Here is a 14418-nt window from a genome sequence, read left to right on the forward strand (position 1 = left end):
GCTTGAGAAGTCGATGATACAATGTAGTGTCGGAAGCCCAGGCTGACTCCCGTCTGCAGCATCCATTGTCGGTCGCCCTCGTCACCATGGGTAGGTTTTATTCAAACCATTTGTGACACCGCCTGTAGAGTGGGGGAGACCAGCAGCTAATCAAGTTGAACAGCATCATGATTGGTATGGGCCAGAAGGACTCCTATGTTGGTGATGAGGCACAGTCAAAACGTGGTATCCTAACCCTGCGATACCCCATCGAGCACGGTGTCGTCACAAACTGGGATGACATGGAGAAGATATGGCATCACACCTTCTATAACGAACTCCGTGTCGCCCCAGAGGAGCACCCAGTTCTGTTGACTGAGGCCCCCATCAACCCCAAATCCAACCGTGAGAAGATGACCCAGATCATCTTCGAGACCTTCAACGCCCCAGCCTTCTACGTCTCCATCCAGGCTGTGCTCTCCCTCTATGCCTCTGGTCGTACCACTGGTATCGTCCTCGACTCCGGTGACGGTGTCACCCACGTTGTCCCCATCTACGAAGGTTTCGCCCTGCCACACGCCATCTCCCGAATTGACATGGCTGGCCGTGACTTGACCGACTACCTGATGAAGATTTTGGCCGAGCGTGGCTACAGCTTCTCTACCACCGCCGAACGTGAAATCGTCCGTGACATCAAGGAGAAGCTCTGCTACGTCGCCCTCGACTTCCAGGAGGAGATCCAGACTGCCGCCCAGAGCTCCAGCCTCGAGAAGTCCTACGAGCTTCCCGACGGTCAGGTCATCACCATTGGAAACGAGCGATTCCGTGCTCCTGAGGCTCTCTTCCAGCCCAGCGTCCTCGGTCTCGAGCCATGCGGTATCCACGTCACCACCTACAACGCCATCATGAAGTGTGACGTCGACGTCCGAAAGGATCTCTACGGAAACATTGTCATGGTATGTTCTCTCTCTTGTTGTCCCTCTGCAGTAACAAAACTATATAGATATGGTGCTAACTTGTATGTGTAGTCTGGTGGTACCACCATGTACCCAGGTATCTCTGACCGTATGCAGAAGGAGATCACTGCTCTTGCCCCATCGTCGATGAAGGTCAAGATCATCGCTCCCCCAGAGCGCAAATACTCCGTCTGGATCGGTGGTTCTATTCTCGCTTCCCTTTCCACCTTCCAGCAGATGTGGATCTCCAAGCAGGAATACGACGAGTCCGGCCCATCCATTGTCCACCGAAAGTGCTTCTAAAGAGGTGGGTTACCTGCCTTTTTACTACTCTTTCATTATTATTCTCGCATCGCTTGTTATTTCAACTCCTACCTTTGTCTTGCCGGTGAGATAGCAACGATAGCTGCTTGGAATCGAGCTCTGTTATGTTAATACGGACTACGTTGAATATTTTAGCTTGACGTCGGAATAATTGATAGATAGAGAAAAAGAGAAAGCGAACAACACCAACAAAAAACAAACCACTCCCCCTTTTCCCCCGCAAAAATACAAAGGTCACAACTCGGTGATGCACGTTCCATGACCATTAACTCCGTACTGTACTTGCAGTCAACTAAAAAAAAAAAACCTCTTTCTTTATCTATCCATTCTCTCCTTTCTCCTCTCCTTTATCAAAACCCTTTTCGACGTCCATAGTATTTGAATTCAAGTTAAATATTTACTTCCTTTTCCATCCTTCGTCTATGCTTCGTTCATTACTTGATTCATTACTTTGAGATTTCTTCCATCTTCAGCTCGACCTTCTCTCTGATTCTCCTTTTGCCGTTGTCTTGATCTCCTCCCGCTGCCCCTCCATATCTTCACGTGACCTGGTAGTGGATGTATAAATGCAAAGCTCCATCATTCTATCCATTGCTTACCCTACAGGCCACATTAACACAAACGAGGCTATCAGTGGCTTAATGGGAACTACGTAGAAGCAAACCCAGCAGGTTCAAAGTAATTCGATCAACGTAAAAATTTTGCCCATTACTCAACCAGCTTCTAGTCACGTCTCTTGCGGCTGACGTGGACAAATATAACGCTTAGTAAGAAATTATGCTGTTTCAGTTGGTATTAATCAGCCGAATCTTATCTTATCTCCTTGAATATAAAACGAGCAACCTTGGGAACTTAAACTGCACTATGGAATCTAGAAGGCTTATAGTAAGGGTTATATAGAGGACCTTTTGACAGATATGCAAACATATATTTTTGAGTTCTTGAGCTCATAAATCAGTGAGAGTCTAGGTATGCACATGGCCACGGCAAAGCAGGTCAAAAAAGAAGAAAGATTTCCAACCCTTAAAGCGCCTGAACGAATGGTTATAAAGGTGAATCCAGCACCTGATAACGAGGGTATATATAAAAAGGGATGCTCGTACATGATCTAATGTACGGCAGAAGAAGAGAAGATAACAACAAAATGCAACAGAGATAGAGGAGCAAAGGTAAAAGGTGAAAGACGAAAGGTCAATGGGGGGAGACTCTGGATGGCCCAACGAAGGTAAAGAAGTAGAAAAGAAGAAGAAAAGGCCATGAGAGCGTTAAGAGAGGTGTTATAGGAAGGGAGAATGGTAGATCATCATCGTATGGCCGTATAGGGTATAGGGAGGGAACAGTAAGGTATGAGCATAAGCCATCACTGTATCAAGGGCCTGCCTCAGCTCGACTCAAGAGGAGCTTTATCAGACCGAGCTCGCGGTCTTTTTTTACATTTTCATTTGGTTTTTGATGTTGTCGTATTGCGATTGTGGGTAGTTGAGCTGGTTCTGGCTCTTGTCCATCTTCTCGCGGCCTCCAAGGCGCTCGATGACCTGTTTTACCACGTATGTTAGTAATCAACTTTTCCATCTAGTACATGGTAAAGGGGGTGAGGAACGTACAGTTTCAACAAGGCTGCCTTCGCCCTTTGGCTTGTCACCGCTGGTCTCCCACCACATGGTGCCGCCGAGTCCCATTTGACGGAGATAGTTGGCCTTCATTCCGGCAATCTTAGGAGTATCGTAGCTGATGAAGAGCTTCTTGGCTGGGTCATAGCTGTAGCTGGCAACTTCCTGCTCACATTCTACAATTTTGGCGCCTGGCTGTGGGAGGGACTTGTAGTCCCAGATACCCTTCTCGAAACTACCTTCGCCCACACCGCTGAATGAAGCACCTGGCTTCTCCTCAGTGCTGGTAAAGGCGCGACCATAAAGAGGCATTCCGAGAACAATCTTCTCAGGCTTAACGCCGGCTTTATAGTAAGCGAGGAGGGCATCCTGGGTATTGAACTTGGTAGCTGTCTTGTCGGTAGTAGAAGAAAAGAGGTTGGCACTGTGTCCAGAGGTTTGATCCCAGCCACCAGAGTAGTCATAGGCCATCAGGTTCCAGAAGTCGAGGTACTTGTCCATTTCACCGAGTTTCATGACATTGTAGTGCGAAGCACCTGTAAGCGATTTTGTTAGACCTTCCGCATACGTATTAAGACTTTCAAGGGACATACCGGCTGGTGAGGCGACGGTGAGGAGATACTTGTATCCATCTCCAATAGACTTGGAGTACTCATCCAGTGCCTTGAATACCCGTTAGCAAGGAGGACATGGGCGTGGGCGTCTCTATCATTCAAAGCATACCTTTCTAACTTCGGCAAGGAGCATGACAAAGTCTCCAGCCTCCTTCTCGTCTGCAGGGTACTATATTTGCTCTTCCGTCAGTATATCCAATCTTTAAAGTAATTCTATTTTGTCAGTGATGTTTACCTCCCAATCGACGTCGATGCCGTCAAAGCCGTAGTCCGCAAGCATCTTGACAGCTGACTTGGCGAAAGTCTGGCGTCCGGTATCAGTGCTAGCAGGTCCACTGAATGAATCCTTGTAGGTCCATCCTCCAATGGAAACAAGGGTCTTCATCTGGCGGTTCTTCTGCTTCATCAAGTACATCTGCTTAAGGGAGCCGAAGAGATTGTTGCCCTGAAGGCTTTGATTATCCCCATCGTAGATTTTTTGAGTGTTGGAGGAGTCCTTGAAGAAGACCTCGCCCTCAGGGGATATGCCAGCAAAGGAGTAAAGGATGTGAGTCCACTGGTCTCCCTCTAGATTCTGCGGATGGAAGTTGCGCCCATAGATGTCCTGATGATTATATCCGTCAGTACGGATACTATTAACAAGAAATGATCTTTCCCATTGGTATCTATATATGTTGACGTACCCAATCAGCATAGTAGCCAACTGTCTTATAGCCACCGTTTGGCACAGGGCGGGGAGAGTCGCCATTGGGGGTAGGTCTTGCAAAGACACCACCAAGGTTAGCAAGGCAAGCCAGGCCTAGAGAAAGAGCAGAGAATCGCATGTTGAAGGAATGAAAATGTAAACTTAAAAAAAAAAAAAAAAAAAGGAGTGTGGAAAGGAGATCAAGGCCTGCTTGTCCGATGGAATGATCTGATTTCCTCAGGATGCTTTGATCATGATCAAGAGCAAGAGTGCGAAAAGAGGGTTCCCGGCACAATTATTTATATCACGCTCCCGGCTTCACGGAGGAATGGAGGACATGGTCGAATATCCGCGGGGGATGAATGAAACCCTCTCGGCTCAGACCGAGAGTGCCGTATACATCGCTGTCTGCTTATCGAACCATGCGTATAAATGCACGCGGATGACAGTGGGCCTTCATCTATGCCTGTCCGCCCGCCCGTCCCAACGGGGATTAAGGAGAGTCTCTTGATTACTCTATTACTCTAGTAAGGCCCGACACAGAGTTATCTGCGCCATGGGGTGGATATGGAAGACATGGGGTAGTCAACTGTTAATTCGCGCGCCAATCAAGCGTCAAGGAATTTAGATGAGCCAGGGCCCTCGGTTTCAAGCGAAGGGTCCTCCGAAGAGAGAATAAAATTTGATTACTCTCCAATATATCCCGTCATAAAAATTGAATAATGGTGGGTGTAACGTATCCCATTATTGCGGAATCGAGCAAAGAAGCAGTCTACTGTGAGTATGGTTTGCCCCGGTAGTTGCCTAGTTTGCTGCAGAGACGGATATAAATGGGACAAGAGCATCGAGTATACTCGTTCCGAAGAGGCGTACGTCACCGTCCTCAGGGTATCAAGGCCGGCTAGCCTTGAGAAAGGACGACTAATTGACTAGTCATCGCCAGAGTAGCATTCTGGATGTGCAATGCAGTGTGCCTGGCCTGTGGGTTTGGGCGTATAAGCCTCGAACTTCCAGGAACCCCAGTCGAGTCTGCCTCTCGCCCATGCCGTCCGGCGGGGCATGACGCCGTCTCTTCTTTGCCTGTTGGACCGTCCAAGCAATTGGGTTGGATGAAAGGGCCCCCTGCCGCAGGAACAAGCCCCCAGGGCCGCCCCTGGCCTGGAGGAGCACACTGCCCCGGCTAAGTACACTCTGTCGGGCAAGGCGCAAGAGGGACTTTCGGGGGCCAAGCGCTATAGATAGGCAGACACAGCGTGGCCGAGGTCCCTCTGGGGCCCTGCATCTGCCGTACACCGACTTGTCATATGCGGAATGCGGTTCCTTCTGAGGGATGATATGATGCAGTGCGTTGTTGACTGTCGCTAAAGCTGCTTTTACTCAGTGAACGTCATCCATGCTGCAACGCTAGCGCTGTGCGTCGGACATTGGGATAAAGATGCAATGTTCCCCGCGAGACGGAAGTCTTGGACCTCTCTTTGTCTTTGTCAAGGTCTTCCCCAGAGAAAGAAAAATGTATGTATACTGTAGGCTGTCGGTTAGATTGAGGGGGAGGCTGCCTGCGTTACAGGCATAGAATCGACGATCACTTCGTTTCACCCTTCGCCTGGAGGAAGGGATCTATATAAAATAAAATAGCCCGCCTTCATTCCCTCCAGACGAGGGGCATAAAAGGCACGCCTTGTGGTAGGCTGTAGACGACAGGCCCTCAAATCCGACTCTCGCATCTTCAGTCCACACAGCAGGCCCCAAGCCTGCTGAACGGCCAGCCGTTGGCTGACCAAATTCGTATAGCCGATATTCATGATAGGCTGGACAGTCTGTCATTGCAGATCCAAAGAGGGCACATCCTTGCCATGGCCCGAAAGATTATTTGAGGGATTACGATCTGCAGGAAATAAGAAGTTGATATGTTTCGTTTTTCGGAGTCTCTCGCTCGATGTAGCATTTTAATATATATCCAGCTCAATTAAAGCCAGGAATCCCCAAGAGACGAATAGTAAGCGAGAGGGACCGTATTCTGCGATGCAAATTCCGGCCAGCGAAAAGGTAACTAGTAGCTCGTGTAATTAAAGCCTCTTGGAGGCCGTGTCAGAGGTGGTTTGTGAGAGACGTGCTTGATTTATAGAGGCGGGTAATTCCAACCAAATTAGCAGTGACGCCTGTTGTCATCGATCACTCAATAGCTATTCGCGTATGCCGATACTCGCACAGAAGACACAAATTTCGAGGTCTAAGACAGGACTCCATAGACGCAAGATCCCTAGACCTGCGTCTTGTAGAGGACCATGCCGCAGCAGATTTGATACCTAGTTGCTGTGCGCTGGCTGTAGCTAAAGACTTACTCTGCAGCGGCAGCAAGATGACTGAGCAACGGTGGCTTGAACCCCGGTTAGAACAAGCTCAGCCTTCTTGCAGGCGAGCAGGAGGAGGAAGAAGAAGATCAGTCAGACGACGGGTGTCGTGATGCCAGAAAGAAACATCCTGTCTCCTGTAACATGTTATATTTGACGGTTGACGCTCAGGGACTGTCTATCTGCCTGGAAATGTCTTATTAGATCACCCGCCACGGGAGAGGAGAGATCGACTCTTCGTTTCCACACATATTTCTATCGAAGTTGGGTTTTATTTCGTCTTGGGAGAGGAAGATCCTAGTTATTCGCCAGAGTCCAAGTGTAAACTATGAAAAGCTCATCCCCAGGTTTATCTTTAAATAAAAGCAAAGAAAAAAAAAAGTAAAGAAAAGAAATCAAACGCTTTTCATCTCGTTAACAGTCGTCCCAGGTTTGCATATTCCGGAGCACACATCCCTTATCATCTCCATTGGCCTTAGCAGCCAACTTTCCGATAACATAGACCTTCTCATTGAGCTCTTCAAGATACTTCTTGACGTCAGCGGATTGAGACTCGTCCACGACGACGACCATGCCAATACCGTTGTTGAATGCCCTCGCCATCTCCGATCCTGTTACATTGCCGGTCTTTTTCAACCACTTGAAGACGTCGGGTAGAGGCCAGGAGGAAACGTCGATGTCGGCCTGAAGGTTCTTGGGCAGAACACGAGGGATGTTCTCGACCAGGCCGCCGCCGGTGATATGTGCCATACCCTTGACTGCTCCCTGAGGGAACTTGGTTATAGTAGCGAGTAGTTGCTTGACGTAGATGCGTGTTGGAGTGAGCAGGGCTGTACCTAAGTTTGCGCACTCTTTACCCATTTTGAATGGTGCAGGGTCCTGATAAGACAGTCCTGACTTCTCCACAATCTTCCGTATGAGTGAGAAACCATTTGAATGTGGCCCGCTGCTGCCGATACCAAGAAGCACATCACCAGGCTTCATTCCCTCAGTGTCTGGAAGTAGACGATTTTTGGAGGTGTCGATAGCACCGATAGCAGCTCCAGCAGCGTCATAGCTGTTGTCGGTGAAAAGGCCAGGCATTTCTGCAGTCTCACCTCCAACTAAAGCACAGCCGGATTCCACGCATCCGTCAGCAACACCAGCAACAAACGCGGCCGCAACCTCAACCTCGAGTTTCCCGCAGCTATAGCAGTCGAGGAACATAAGGGGCTCAGCACCTTGTACCACCAGATCATTGACATTCATAGCGACAAGGTCAATGCCCACGGTGTTGTGAATACCCATTTCATGTGCGATCTTAAGCTTGGTGCCAACTCCATCAATCGCTCCAATCAGAGTTGGAGAGGATTCATGGAAACCCGATTTGCATGATGATAAGGAGAATGCGCCTCCAAATCCACCGATGATGGCGTCAGATCCGGGCCGGCGAGTTCGAGCGACGTTAGCCTTGATCTGGTTGACGAGTTCATTGCCGGCATCAATGGAGACACCCGCTGAGGCGTATGTTAGTGATTCTTGGGTAGTTGATGTCTTTGATGAGGTTTTAAATGCGCGATGGGCAATGTCCTTTCTATAATGCATGCCATCAAAGTGTATTGTGGAGATGCCGGAGTACGACGCCTTTACGGCTTCTTCAAGAGTGTCTGCTGTTGCAGTCGCAGCGATGACTCGCCCACCAGAGGTCTTAAGCTTGCCGTCTGCAAGCGTGGTACCTGCGTGGAAGATCAAGGTACTGTCCGCAGTCTTGTCGAATGTGATCCCTCTACCTTTCGCGTAAGATCCGGGGTAACCCTCAGCCACAGCAATGACAGTGGCGGACGACTTTGACTCTACCTTGAGAGTTACTCCGTCAAGCCAGTGTTCTGTGCAGGCGACCATGACTTCAGCTAAATCAGTATCATCACTCAAAAGTGGTAGTAATGTTTGAGTCTCTGGATCTCCTCCTCTGACATTGTACTCCAAAACCTTAGGCCCGTTCTTGGTCATCATTAACCCGGTAAACAGTATTCCAACAAATGGGGTGCCTAGAAGGCATTAGTTGATTATTTAGACGACCAGAGGGGAATATGTTACTATACCTTCCTTCCTCATCCCATCAATGGTAGGCAGGACAATGGTTCTATCAATAGCCTCGATAACGGCCTTGGAGGCAATTCGGGTGGGGGCGTAGCATCCCATACCACCAGTATTGGGACCCTGGTCGCCATCAAATACCCTCTTGTGGTCCTGAGCGGGAGGCAACGATCTGATGGTGTAACCGTCCGAGAAGGTGAGAATGCTAAGCTCATCACCCTCAAGGTATTCTTCAATTACAACTTCATCGCCTGCATCTCCGAACTGGTGGTCTACCATGATTTCCTTCAGGGCCTTGAGTGCCTCCTCCTTGCTCTGGGGGATAATAACACCTTTACCAGCGGCGAGTCCGCTGGCCTTGATAACCACGTCATGGTCAGCAGAATCAAGATACTGACAAGCGGCCTTGTAATCAGTGAAGTTTCCGTATCGAGCCGTTGGGATATTATGGCGTTTCATAAAGTCTTTTGAGAAGGCTTTGGACCCTTCCATACGAGCAGCAGCCTTGGAAGGTCCAAAACATCTAATGCCGACTAGGAACTATATCAGCTGCGGCCGTGGTCCAAAAATATTGTAGAATATTACTTACCAGCCTGGAAGTAGCCCCTAATGCCATCAACAAGGGGAGCTTCTGGACCGGGAACAACAAGGTTGACCCCGTTCTCTTTGGCGAACGCCACTAGTCCCTGGTAATCGTCCCCTTTGACGGAGATATTTGATATTTTTGAGGATGCTACTCCATCTGTGCCGCCATTTCCAGGGGCGCAGAAGACCTTCTCTACCGAGGGGGAATGGCTCAGCTTCCATGCATATGCATGTTCACGCCCACCGCTGCCAACGACAAGAACGCGAAGCTTTTCTTGTAGCATCTTGGGCTATTCGAGGTTTTAGACCGGCTATGAAGTTGTTAGTGGATGTGGTGCCGGAAGCTCAATTGCGAGTTATGACTGGCTAGCTAGCAGAGTCCCACCGCCAGAGGGTATCAAATTGTTAGAGTAATCGTCTTCAACGCAACAGGCCTCTTACTCGCTCAAGAATGAACAAATAGACTGGTATTGTATCCTGGATTTGGATTACAGCCATAGCAACCGTTGAGAGCATCTCGTGGCTTTTGATACCATGGTGATCGAATGAACAGCGGGGCATGGAGGGGCTAATCACAAAGTAACACCGCGGAAAACGGAGGCGAAGAAAAGATCAGAAACATAAAATGAAAGCATACACTTACAACTCGTGCCAGTCAGACCAAAAAATCCCCGGGTATCAGGTCTTTAACCTGGTTATTAGCACTGGGTATGAAGAAATGCGACGATTTTCGACTCATTTCAGGTTCCCCTTGAAAGCTGCAAAAGTTTTTTCCGCGAGGTTTTTTTAGAGTTCGCGGTCCCACCAAAGTTTGCGGCTCCTTTTGATACTATTTTGACGACTTCCAATGTCTATGTCGGCAGACTCGACAGCATTGAGATGGACGAAAGGTGTATCTAGATGAGCAGATACAGCTGGAAAAGAAGAGACTGCTATAATATTGTCTGGAAGGCCGGGCTGTCGAGTCATCAGCTAGACGCAATTATTGACAACTAGTTAGCGAAGCTGATTATTTACAAATAAGACTGCCATTTTACAAATTATATGACCAGATAGGGCTAATCTTGTCAGAAACTACAATTAAATAAGAGCATTTGTCTTCATCTCGGCGTCGCTCAAATCGCTTCTAATTTTATTTATTTTTTCTTTTTTATATCAACTTTGCCAGAGGGTGCAAACAGTGCAAACACAGAGCTCTCCAGAACTTTTTCTAGCTTTTCTTCGATGCAAAACAAAATCTCGACTTTCTTCACGCTTCGGCTCTCTTAATTCGCTCCTTTTTCTTTTGCTATTTTATAGCTCTTGGATGGGTTCTTCTTGCCGGTGATTCTTCTCCTTGTGACGTGCCGCTCTCTTCTTTGGATATTGTGTTCTCGTTATTTTTTTGGTTCATGAAAAATACCCTCCTCTAGATACGGCGCCTAATCTCGACTGCAATGCTGTCTAGGTCGATGAGACGGCCAATTTGCTCCTACATTTGTCAATCATGTCTGTCTAGAAGCATTGCGCTCCCCTCTACCGCTATACGCCGTCACAACCATGCCACTTTCCCCACACAACCAGACGCATCCTCCCAGTCCAACAGCATCGAAGTAAAACCGAATGAGAGTGGAAGCAATGAAGGATCAGGAGCAGAGAAATCTTCTGGCGGTAAAAAGAAGGTAAAGGGGAAAGAGAAGGGGGACGTGAATAAGGTGCGTTGCTATATATCGCATTTATACCGTTAATTTGGCCGTCCGGCAAGCTGACCTACATAATCTCCAGGCAAGCAAATCTAGCAAAGATGCACCATCGACGCAGTCGGCCAATACACAAATTGCCCCGGAGGTAGAAGCGAAACCTGCCAAAACCCGAAAATCAAAGTCGAAGGCACGGAAGAAAAAGGCTGCAGCGCAAGCCAAAAATCTGGCTAATCTGGCTGGCACCTCGGATGAAAATATAAAGAACATGATTCTAATTCAGCAAAAATCGAAACTTCGACTGAAAAAGGTATGTGATGCTTCATTTCTACCCATTACATTAGCCCCGTCTAACTACGTCTGCCTCATTAGCTTCGACCCAGCAAAGTCATAGCGGCCCTCAACCTCGCAGCACAGAATGGGAAGTCAAAGCCTGGCAAAGCGACCAAGGGTAATCTAGATGAGTTTGCCCCAGTGAGGTCTGCATCTCCAAAGCTCACAAGCGAGGTTACTCTTGGGGACATTGAAATACTCCGTGAGTCGTTTCCATTCTAGCATATACGTTCTTATCTAACATTTTCCTTTGCTTTTCCTGTTTAGCTTTGAATACGGAATCGGATGATGTCCCCTCCCTATCATATGGTTTGGACAGGGTATTATTCAAGTATGCCTGCAATTCATTCCTTCATCAAGTTATTCAGCTAACCTGGGCTAGTCCTGGCGTTTATCAGTTACAGGATCCTAGAACGATGGTTTATAACTTTGACCCGTACCTACGCGATATAATGCCCGTTTCCGAGTTTGACTTCAAAGCCTTGAACGACTACATTACATCGTCGAAAGATACCGTTCTCAAGGACAAAGCAATTGCGGCCGGCAAAAAATACATTGGATCATCATCTAGCATGACTGGTGTACTATCACACTTCCATTTCTTACTATCCGAATGGCGAGAGCTCGACACATCTCATTTGTCGAACTCTTTCCCGGCCACCTCGAAAACCTACACAAAGCTTTCTCGGCTCCCGGCAGTCGTTTTTCTGCGATACAGAAACGGAGTCTATGCTGTCGACGCTGATAAAGAATGGGACACATCCAATGTTTTGATGGGACTAGGGAAGTCCATGGAGAAATTGCTCACCATACCTAGAGACCAGTACGAACGTTACCGGAGGAATAGCCCGGATAAGATACTGAAAGAGGACTCTCCCCCCGAGGTGTACCACTATTCAACCTGTGGTGATTTCTTGATGAGATCTCAACTTGATGCATATGATCCTCGTCTTCCCGGCACTGGGATGTTTGATCTGAAAACCCGTGCAGTAGTTTCAATTCGCATGGACGCAAGAGAGCCATGGAATGCTATGGGATACCAGATAAAGACCCGCCTGGGAGACTTTGAGTCTTTTGAGCGCGAATACTATGACATGATGCGATCTGCATTCTTGAAGTATCATCTTCAGGTCCGTATTGGCAGAATGGATGGGATATTTGTTGCTTTTCATAATATCAAACGAATATTCGGATTCCAGTACATCAGCTTACCCGAGATGGACAAGTGTATCCATGGTCAAGAGGATACAGCCCTTGGTGATGCAGAGTTTAAACTCAGTCTCAATATTTGGAATAAAGTCATAGACGTGGCTACTCAGACATTTCCTAAGCAGTCACTGAGATTTCATTTTGATACCCGGGAAACACAAAATCCCTTTATGTACATTTTTGCCGAACCCATGACAGAAGATGAAATAACGAAGATCCAGGAAAGAAACCTCGATGAGATCCAGGCTTACGAGAAGAGGGTGTTCTACCCTGAGCTCCTTGAACCTCAGCAGATGGATTCCTCGATTAGCGAAGCTGACAACCCCACCAAGCAAGAGCCAGAGTCGAAAGAATCCGCCTCTGAGGATGACATAGATCCTGAAAAGCCTTTACTTGCCATGGCATTGTCAATTCGCAATTTTGTCAACGGCAAGGAAGTGGACAGGCCCACCATGTTCACTGCTAAGGATACCTGGACTGTGAAATATCAGCTTGCCCATTTTGGTAAGGAACGAGGATGGACGCTGTATAATGCATGCAAGAAACGGCGGTCGAGGTTCCTTGGGGCACTAGAGGACGAAGAAGCGCCGAACTCGGCCTTCAAAGAGAGATTGAACGCTATCAGTAAAGAGGGACAGAAATGGAGAGACCAGATGGATAAAATCGAGAAAGCAAAGGGAATTATTCAATACCAAAGCTAGACTTCATACTCAATTTCCCGTATATACCCCTTTCTGAGTTCAGTCAATTTGTTATCAACACTGGCAGACCTTCGGTTCATTTCTTCGGTCTTTCCCCTCCTTCTTCTTCTGCTAAAGCAAAGAGCCTATTTATATCATGTTCTACTATTCCGTTGCTGATCTTTTGCATCTGATTCCCCTATACCACCCTTACTCCCCGCATATACGGCGTTTATGAACCTTTTATAGATCAGGAATGTGGAATGACCGGAAAACATATGTATTATTATCATATTATCATGCCTTCGCGGCCATGTCAACATTTGATATTATAAACCAGAGCATCTTATTGCCCTGAAACGGAACCTTCTATTGCATTGTTCACCTCGAGATAACTTTTTTCCCCAGTCTTCACACTCTCAGGTGGCAATCCATCGTTCTCTCTTTGCAGGTGTGGTCACGCACTGAGCGCCTAGCCAGCCGTATCTAGGTCAGAAGTACTAGGTGTGCTTTATTCTATCTATATCTAGAATTATAGGCATCCATGGTGTTCAGTTAACGGAGCGCCTTACTATTAGGCAGGAAGAACCGAACCAGGGGTTTGCAGGGCTTCCTATTGCGTTTTCATAATCGCTACACTTATATATATATTTATAGTTGGATGTATCAAGGCTGACGTCAAGATAGTCTGCAAGTGTTCATGCGCGAAACTGCGATTGTATCACCAATTACGACAATTGAAAGGCCTCAAAGTCGATCGATATTCCATGAGAAACACAGATACATATAAAGAAATCGAATCTCACATAATACACCCTAACTTGAAGGTAATGAGTGAAGATGCCTGTAAGGAAAAAGACAACATCTCCGTGACAACCCTCTGCAACGTGCGTGTTATATTCCTGAAAGTCTCTCAACGTGGTTATTCTTATTTACGCTCAACATAAGTACCGCTACTAATTGGTAATATTTTTAAAAATTTTTGGCTAGTCATAATATTGATAGGATTCGATATCATTCAATACACAATCCTACTTCATTTATAGATACTACGCTTGAATCATATTTCGCCTATGCATCTATCCGCCAGTTATACACCCGACATCAAAGTATAGGTGAACTAAGATCCCTAGCTTGCACTATCTCACAGATTAGCCGCTAAATTTATACCGAAACAGTAGTGTATGTGCACTCAGAGAAAATGTAGACGTACCTGCAGGAAACTTTTCCGAAAATCTAAGGACTCTTCCAGCCAACACAGCTTCCGCGAATTGGGTTGCAGTCACAGCCGGCTGCGCAGTCCGCCCGGCTCTTGCATCTACCCCTACACTCGGGGC

At 47.4% G+C, this 14418-nt stretch overlaps 4 protein-coding genes across 16 annotated transcripts; 2 read left to right on the top strand and 2 right to left on the bottom strand.

Moving 5' to 3' along the window:
- Positions 1 to 58: 58 nt before the first annotated feature.
- On the top strand, positions 59 to 1667 carry TERG_06637 (actin). Of its 2 annotated transcripts, XM_047750247.1 has the most exons (3): positions 59 to 935; positions 1008 to 1242; positions 1395 to 1622. In XM_047750247.1, exons 1-2 carry the CDS (start codon positions 168 to 170, stop codon positions 1236 to 1238), a joined length of 999 nt encoding a protein of 332 aa, XP_047606991.1. In that variant the 5' UTR covers positions 59 to 167; the 3' UTR covers positions 1239 to 1242; positions 1395 to 1622. The 2 variants fall into 2 exon arrangements, with proteins under 2 accessions (XP_047606991.1, XP_003232645.1); XM_003232597.2 differs by having other exon boundaries at positions 1008 to 1667.
- A 1022-nt stretch (positions 1668 to 2689) lies between these two features.
- Positions 2690 to 4307, bottom strand: TERG_06638 (uncharacterized protein; the record flags this gene model as incomplete). 8 transcript variants are annotated; one of them, XM_003232598.1, is made up of 6 exons in its annotated part: positions 2690 to 2794; positions 2864 to 3405; positions 3463 to 3532; positions 3593 to 3652; positions 3719 to 4087; positions 4167 to 4307. In XM_003232598.1, 6 exons carry the CDS (start codon positions 4305 to 4307, stop codon positions 2690 to 2692), a joined length of 1287 nt encoding a protein of 428 aa, XP_003232646.1. The 8 variants fall into 8 exon arrangements, with proteins under 8 accessions (XP_003232646.1, XP_047606992.1, XP_047606993.1 ...); XM_047750248.1 differs by having other exon boundaries at positions 2864 to 3532; XM_047750249.1 differs by having other exon boundaries at positions 3719 to 4231.
- Positions 4308 to 5363: 1056 nt separating this feature from the next.
- Positions 5364 to 9944, bottom strand: TERG_06640 (phosphoribosylamine-glycine ligase). 3 transcript variants are annotated; one of them, XM_003232600.2, is made up of 4 exons: positions 9824 to 9854; positions 9185 to 9491; positions 8601 to 9128; positions 5364 to 8546 (listed from the first exon to the last, which is right to left on the bottom strand). In XM_003232600.2, exons 2-4 carry the CDS (start codon positions 9462 to 9464, stop codon positions 6934 to 6936), a joined length of 2421 nt encoding a protein of 806 aa, XP_003232648.1. In that variant the 5' UTR covers positions 9465 to 9491; positions 9824 to 9854; the 3' UTR covers positions 5364 to 6933. The 3 variants fall into 3 exon arrangements, with proteins under 3 accessions (XP_003232648.1, XP_047604637.1, XP_047606998.1); XM_047748650.1 differs by having other exon boundaries at positions 9185 to 9944; XM_047750254.1 differs by having other exon boundaries at positions 8601 to 9944.
- A 20-nt stretch (positions 9945 to 9964) lies between these two features.
- Positions 9965 to 13102, top strand: TERG_06641 (uncharacterized protein; the record flags this gene model as incomplete). Of its 3 annotated transcripts, XM_047750256.1 has the most annotated exons (3): positions 9965 to 11394; positions 11460 to 11523; positions 11575 to 13102. In XM_047750256.1, the coding sequence occupies exon 3, from the start codon at positions 11609 to 11611 to the stop codon at positions 13100 to 13102; it is 1494 nt and encodes a 497-aa protein (XP_047607000.1). In that variant the 5' UTR covers positions 9965 to 11394; positions 11460 to 11523; positions 11575 to 11608. The 3 variants fall into 3 exon arrangements, with proteins under 3 accessions (XP_047607000.1, XP_047604638.1, XP_047606999.1); XM_047748651.1 differs by having other exon boundaries at positions 9965 to 11523; XM_047750255.1 differs by having other exon boundaries at positions 11460 to 13102.
- Positions 13103 to 14418: the final 1316 nt, after the last annotated feature.

This window comes from Trichophyton rubrum (genome assembly GCF_000151425.1).
Source record: "Trichophyton rubrum CBS 118892 genomic scaffold supercont2.8, whole genome shotgun sequence".
NCBI lineage: Eukaryota > Fungi > Ascomycota > Eurotiomycetes > Onygenales > Arthrodermataceae > Trichophyton > Trichophyton rubrum.